Source organism: Quercus lobata, chromosome 5, assembly GCF_001633185.2.
Source record: "Quercus lobata isolate SW786 chromosome 5, ValleyOak3.0 Primary Assembly, whole genome shotgun sequence".
Taxonomy (NCBI): domain Eukaryota; kingdom Viridiplantae; phylum Streptophyta; class Magnoliopsida; order Fagales; family Fagaceae; genus Quercus; species Quercus lobata.
In genome coordinates this window covers 69,343,374-69,350,779 of record NC_044908.1, presented here as the reverse complement: position 1 = coordinate 69,350,779, position 7,406 = coordinate 69,343,374, and the positions used below count along the sequence as shown (strand labels likewise).

Below are 7,406 nucleotides of genomic sequence, written 5' to 3'. Positions count from 1 at the left end.
TTGCATACTTCTTGGTTAACAATGACTTCTAGGCTAGCAAATCACATATATTTATCATTGAAAATATTTTAAATCATAAACACAATACAAAAGCCCTAAATAATTTTTGCAATGAGAGAAAACATAATTAATAAAGAGACAAGTTGTAGAAAATAAACAAGTTATGGATGTGGAGGGGAGTTAGAGCAATAAAGATGACACAAGGGGGGGGGGGGGGAGAAGAGAGAGAGAGAGTACATTAAAGGGAAAGAGAGAAAGGAGGGAGGAGAAATGGGCGATGACAACGAGGAGGTATGGTAGGCCTAACGGTGAGGTGGAGTGGGGCTGAGAGTGACATTTTATGAGAGGCAAAAAATAGAATGAGTGTTGGCCTGTTACGGTATTAGTGTTTGGGAGAAAATGAAATTTATATACTTATGTTTTTTATAATATAATATAATGTAACTAATATGTATAGGTTAGGTATGGGGCGGGAAGACTAACCCTCACACCTGCCCCATACCTGTTTTGGGTGAATTAGGGGCGATAAGGACGAGTTTAAATTTTCAATCCCAAACTTTTTGATGGGTGCATATATAAGAAACAAGAATAAATGACCAACACTTGTTAAAAAAATTCAAAAAAATTTTCAAAAACTGCTGGCCCACCTATGAAACCTGATCGAATCGAACTGTCCCGAACAATTTTACCAAACACACAAATTTCAGTGGGAAAAAAAAATATTGGTCAGTAAGGGTAGCTATTTCAGGATTAATGTGCATGTTAGATTCTTAATGGGACTCATTATCAATCACTACAAGTCCATTAAATTTAATAACAAGCCCGTTAGATATACCAAATTACCAATTAATACAAAAATCATATTTATAAAGAGAATTTTTATGAGTAAAACATGTGTAAATTAAACCAAAAAAAAAAAACTAAAGAAGTATTTTAGCAATAAAATTTTAATCTGAATAGAATTATAATTTTTTTTTTTTTCTCCTCAAAATTTGGTAATAATGTTTTACCTAAAACAAATTTATTATAATTTTAAAAAATTAATTAGAGTACCTAACCCTCTTTCTCACTCTCAAACGTCTCAATCCTCTTGTTGTCCAGACACCTTTAAGTTGAAGTTAGCGACCACCGATTGAAGTTAGCAACACAAAACTCAACACTTCCAACTGATCAACAGCACAATACCCAACCATTGTTGAGATTGTTTCATATTATTTTGATCAAACCCAGTAACACAAAAGATTTGGAGGTTGCTGGTTAATGAATTCTAGGCAAAATAATTTGGGTTTCTCTCAACCCAACACCTTTATCTCTCTCAGTGGCTTAAGATTTGAGTTTTTTCTTCTCTTTTCTTTATAAAAGACTTGGATGTTGTCGGTGGATAAAATTTTAGCAAAAAAAAGCTTTGAATTCGCTTGTTTGGTAAAAATCTAGGCAAAAGAAAACTTTGAATGTTGTTGATTGATGAAAATGGAGAAGAGTTTTGAGTGTTTGTTAGTTGATAAAATGTAACAGACTTTGGCAAATAATAATAATAAAAAATAAATAAATAAATAATGTTCAAATTGAGAATAGAGAAATGATAAAGAATCCATTGAAAAATATATTTAAAATGTAGAATAAAAAATAAATAAATAAAACAACTTGTTTTTTAAAACTAGAGTCTCATGAATTCACAAAACCAAAAGAAAGGCTTTGCGTGTGTTCTCCGTGAAATGGCGGGACCAAACGTACTCTTTAACTTTAATGGAGAGACGACCCATTATGCACATTGGTCCTGAAATGGGCAGGTGGCCTTGCCCACTAACATTGTTTTCCACCTCTTTCTTTTTGAGAGAAAAAAAGAGACGTTATCCATCAAAGAAAAAGAATAGAATTAAAGCACTGATGTTGAATAATATAAATCAAGTTTCCATTTTTTTAAAAAAAGGAATATAAATTAAGTCAAAGATCTACTTTTTCATATTAAAAAAAAAGGAATTTTCATATTTACGTCTTCAAATTATCTAGCAAAAAAGAAGAAAAAGGTAAAGAGTCGCATGTCTAGTGCTATCCTTTATTATTATAATTTTTTTATTTTTTTTTTCCTTTCCAAATTTGACAATTCTAGGGCTATCCGCCACAGCTTTGATTCTTCCGCAATGATAGTAACATAGATCAGAATTGATATGGATCGTCTTATTAATTATACACCACTCAAGGCCCAAGGGGTCAATATCAAGACACCTTGATTTCTCAAGATTATTTTGGCGGTAAGCACCAGCACCATCAAGAACCACATAAACGACAAGCTTTGCAATAAATAAAACGGACAAGCTTTGCAATTAGGGAACACGTTGGCTTCACCCTAAATAAAAAGCCGATTGTATTTGATACTTGACAATTCTAAACCTCAAAATGCAGAATCCTGACTCACAAAAATCCGACTGAGCCAATAAAACAAAAAGAAGGAATCAATATCAACACACTTGACTTCCACGCCACGAGACCCAATAGTAGAGGTAGAGTAGACGGTGGAGGGATTCAAGTGCCTCTTGATGTTATTTTCTCTCCAGCAAACAATTTCAATATCCAACAAATGCAATTTGCTTCCTTTTTTTTTCTTTTTTTAAATAAAAAAATTACCACCCTTCCCTTAAACTGAGTCATATTCTGTACAATTTCTATGTATGCAAACTTCTCATGAGCTTACAATTTCAAATTCAACAACAAAATAATTCTTTACAAGCAAAATTATTCATTTTTAATTAGTGAGACCACTGCAGGATATTCTAATCCAGGCAAGAGAAACAACATGAATTTTAGTAGAAATGGATGAAACATTAACAATCACCCTTTTTTACCATTAGTTAAGTTAAAACGTTTACACAGCTCAATTAGCTTGTCCATGTTTTCGCTTTTAGAGCATCCGCATTAGTAGATACAAATTTTTTGTAAATTTGCACATCTAAAACCTACTTTTTTTTATTTTACACTCATTTTTACAAATCACCTACAGCAATTTATTTATTATACACATTTATTCAATAAAATATTCATTTTTTTACAATTTTTTTATTATTTCCTTCACCCTTCACACTTCTCTCTTCTCTTGAAATCCTCTCACACACAACCCACACCATCAACTATCAATCCACCATCATCAAGCACAACCACTGCAAATCGTTCACCATCATCAGCCACTAATCAAAACCCAGATCATCGAGCACCATCATCAAACTCTCCCTTCACCCACTAATCAAACAAAGAATAAAAACCATCAAAACCCCAAAAATCATCAAAACCATCAAAGAAGGCGGCTGGTTTGAAGTTGAGGGAATCAAGGATGTAGGAGACCATGAGGCTGACGGTTAGGGTGGCGAGCATGGCGGTTCCGCCGGGGTCGAGGAGGAAGGCGGTGTATGGGATGAGGGCGATGGCGAAGTGAGTTGCTTCGGCAGCATCATTTTGGCTAGCTGGAATATCAGATTGAAGAAAAGGATCTAAGATTGAAGAGAAGGATTTGAGAGCAACAGAGATAAGGAGAGGGATTGAGATAGAACGAGAGAGGTGAGAGTGAGAAGCAAAGAGAGTAAGGTGAAGGAGAGAGAAAAAAATCTAAAAGATCTACAGTAACCGTGCATATCGGTTACTGTAGCAAATATGCACACTTTTAGAAGCACTAATGTGAAGCATTTTTGAGGCAAAATGTGTGAAATTGGTGTCTTTTTCTATTATGCAAAACTTTGCATCCATTGATGTGGATGCTCTTACAGGTCTGAAAATAAGTTGGGAACCAGAATGAAAATTTGGCAACGCAGAAAACAGTACATGCATATAAATGGAATTTTTTTCATTGGTAAATTACACACGCACTCTAGGGGTCTTGAACATGACCTCACCCTCCACCTAGCACACACAATAATCAAAGTCCACCAAACAAGGAATAATTAAAATTAAACTTAGAAATCACATATTTATAGCAGATAGTGCTACGACACTCATGATCCATCGATAAGAAACCCAGCTAAATAAATCACATAAATGCACACTTTTCTAAAATCTATGCCCAGCACAAAGTACAAAAGTAGTTCAAACATCCAATTTCAGTCTCTTTAAGTAAATTTTTTTTTGATAAGTCTCTTTAAGTAAATTTGAGCATCAAAATCAACAGGTATTACATAAAACTTGCAAATTTGATCAGGATACAAACATAATTTTTACATAACATAATCTCGTAATAAGCATATTACGCTCACCGCTCACAACATTTTACAGAAGGGTCTATACCAGGTGTTGAAGACAAGTGGACATCATATCACAAAAAACTGGAAAAAGTGTTGAAAGATGATACATATCATGTTAATTATACTTCCTTCAATCTTCAAGCATTCTCAAATACTCTAAAGTAAAACTCTCTCCTTCACTTTCCACACTGAGAAAAACAAAGGCACCGAGATAAGTGGCTCACAAGACATTAATGTTGAATAAAAAAGATGGCAATTTTTTAAGGTAAAAAAGGGTAAAAACTTAATTCATCAAAATTCTGCCTCAACTTGTACATGTAGATTGCCGAACGCCGATATAGTTAATAAGAGCAACGCAACTAATTCTAATACCAAAAGAAGTCACTATAGTAAGCTTCAAAAGGGAAATTACAAGTTAAATTCACTAAATTACCTCTTTTTCATGCTTTTGTTTCATCATCCTGTTTGATTATAACACCAACTTGAAACCCTCCGACAAGAAATCATCCCTAAGAATAAAACAAGGACAATTACATGAGACACTAAAAGTCACATGAAAGTGCATACCAGATCATAGCATCAATTGCTACAGGGTAGGATAAGTAAGACTGGCCTAACAATTAAATTGTGAACCGAATTACAAACACAACTACTCTGATTGAACCAAACCCAACTTATCCCTAACAAAATCAATGCTAGAAAAATAAAACCCATGTAAATTTACCTTTTCTTTTTATGATTCTCTTCACTCAAATTGTGCTTCTTACCATACCCTCTTCTACTAGCCTCAACCGGAACGAGGCTCGCAAGACAAATCTCGGCCTCAAACAAATCCGGCATACCCAAAATCTTCACATTCTTAACCCTTTTCTTCCTCAAATCATACCACACAAGCCTCTGATTATCCACAACCAACAAGACCTCCTTGCCGCTCTTCGAATAAGCCAACGGCCTCAAATACTTAAACGATCCGACCACTTCAGTTCGAGCAATACTAAACAACATAAACCAAGACTCTTTCACTCTATACTCTTTCATCACCCAAACGTCAACGCGAACGTCATGATAATCCGCGGTCACGGACACACAGTCCCCTAAAGCCCCAACCTCAATCTGAACCCTCTGATCTTCCAAACACTTGGGCAGAGGCAATTCGCGAAAATTCTCATCCGTCAGATCGAACGAAACGATCTGATCAACCTCGTCCAGTTTGAACTTCTTCGTCACAACCCAATGCAAAGCTCCACAAGCAAGCGTCCCGTTTTTCTTCAAGTAACACAGAACGTAATTCATTTCCTCAACCCTTCTCCACTCGTTCGCTCTCAAGCTGAAAACCTTGACCTCCGAAGCGAAACCTTCGCTTTCCAAGTCAACGAACTGCGAAATCCTCACCAGCTTGTAGTCGTCGTGCGCAGAGTCGTATCCGAACCCGTACGCACGTGCGCCGCACACGCTCATCCCGTGGTCGCAGGGCCGATCGACCGGCAAAAACGGCAACACCTTGTGCTTCTTGATCGAAGGGTTCCAGAAAGCGATGTCTTCGGCGACGTTCGTGATGCAGAGCAAGCCGTTGGCGGAGCCGAGGACGCGAATCCGGTTGCTGTAGCACATGAGAGGGTGGGCGAGCTCGTCGGCGGCGTTTAGGGACTCGAGGCTTACGGAGAAGAGCTCCGATTCCCTGCGGAGGATGACGGTGACGTTCGAGGAGGTGGCGATGGAGTAGCGGAGGTGGAGGCGGATGAAGCATGGGCTGTCGATTAGAGACAGCAATGGCTTTGATACGGAGCGGAGCTTGATGAGGGTTTTGACTGGTGCTTTGAAGAGTATGTATGTGAGTACCTCATATGGGAGGTCCGCCATGGATGGATGGTGCTCCATGGATGGTTGGTCCGTGAAGGTGTTGATTGGAGCGCATCTAGGGTTTGGATTTAGGTTTCCAGGAAGGCCCTCAAGTGCAGTGAGCTGTTTCAGCATGGTCCCTTGGAGAGTGAATGACGGAGAGGTAAGGTAAGGTACAACCAATAAAGTTCCAAATCTAACCTTCCGTTGAAAAAGTTGCATTATTAATTTTTTTTTTTTTTTGAGAAAAAGAAAGAGTTGCATTATTTTAATGATGAGAGTGGGTTCGGCCTGTTTGGGTGTAAAAAAATAATCACTCCTATTCCAAAGCCCGGTTTGGCACGTAAACCCGCTTCTGTTTTCATCTTCAAAAACCCAAAAAATTGGGACCCACAATCTGACCTCTGCTACCAGTGCCCCGGAACCCCTATCCGCGTTCTTTCATTTTTCTGCTGTCTGCTGTTCCTTCACTTTCATCTTCTCTCCCATCAGAAATACAGAAAAGGACCAAAACCCATAAGCCAAAAACTCTCTACTCTTCCTCCCACTCTGGCACACACTAACTAGAACTAGCTTGATTTTTACATTTTTGTTATAAATAATAATTACTTTTTCTTATCAGTGGTGGTAAAAGGTAAAGATGTGTCATCGGATCTTACAGCTCTACTTTACCAAAGAAATTTTTTTTAAGAAAAACCTGTTTGAACAGATCAGCCACAACTGAAACAAAAGCGGTTCAGATCAGCTCCTCTTCGCTTGACCAAGAGCGGTTCAGATGAGATTAGTGAAAACAACTGAAACAAGTCCTTTAAAAGCTTCCACAAGTTGTTGAGTAAAAGATGAGACTATGAGAGACTTCGTGGAGCTTTTTTTTTTCGACTGAAGAAGGTAGAATTGATATATTAAAAATGGCAATAGTACAAAAGTATAAGAATAGGGTCCTGAGCCACAATAGGCCTATCCGTCTAGGCTACAGGACAAGAAGCAGGCTAAACACTGCCACAAAGAAGGTGAAGTAATGGTCTGAGATGTCCTCTGTGTGCTAAGAGAAAAGTGATTGTTTTTGGTTTGAAGGGTGTGTGTGTCACTAGAGTCGTTGGTGGGGTTGTGAAAAGTAGTGCCTGATGTGACAATCCTTTATCCATGGGTTCTTTCTATGCGTGTATTTATAAAGAATCCGGTTAATGTATCGCTATAAATTAAATTTTCTATTTTTAAAAATATTTTTTTAAGAATTGAAAATTTTGTTATTATTTTTTTAATTTTTGAGAAAATTTTTTTTAAAAATAAAAATTAATATGCGCCTTTAGAACATACATCAGTAAAATCTATTTATAAAAA

At 37.1% G+C, this 7,406-nt stretch overlaps 1 protein-coding gene across 1 annotated transcript; it reads right to left on the bottom strand.

The window, feature by feature from the left end:
* Window positions 1–4,093: 4,093 nt before the first annotated feature.
* On the bottom strand, window positions 4,094–7,129 carry LOC115991517 (F-box protein CPR1-like). Its single transcript, XM_031115265.1, has 3 exons — window positions 4,951–7,129; window positions 4,660–4,735; window positions 4,094–4,414 (listed from the first exon to the last, which is right to left on the bottom strand). Exons 1-2 carry the CDS (start codon window positions 6,327–6,329, stop codon window positions 4,696–4,698), a joined length of 1,419 nt encoding a protein of 472 aa, XP_030971125.1. The 5' UTR covers window positions 6,330–7,129; the 3' UTR covers window positions 4,094–4,414; window positions 4,660–4,695.
* Between the last annotated feature and the right edge of the window lie 277 nt (window positions 7,130–7,406).

What these genes read in the sequence shown, in the direction of transcription:
- LOC115991517 (XM_031115265.1), bottom strand. Translation starts at nt 6,329, where the DNA reads ATGCAACTCTTTCTTTTTCTCAAAAAAAAAAAAAAATTAATAATGCAA. An exon ending in GAGAATCATAAAAAGAAAAG is followed by an intron (nt 4,736 to 4,950) that starts GTAAATTTACAT and finishes TTTTATTCTTAG; the next exon opens with GGATGATTTCTTGTCGGAGG.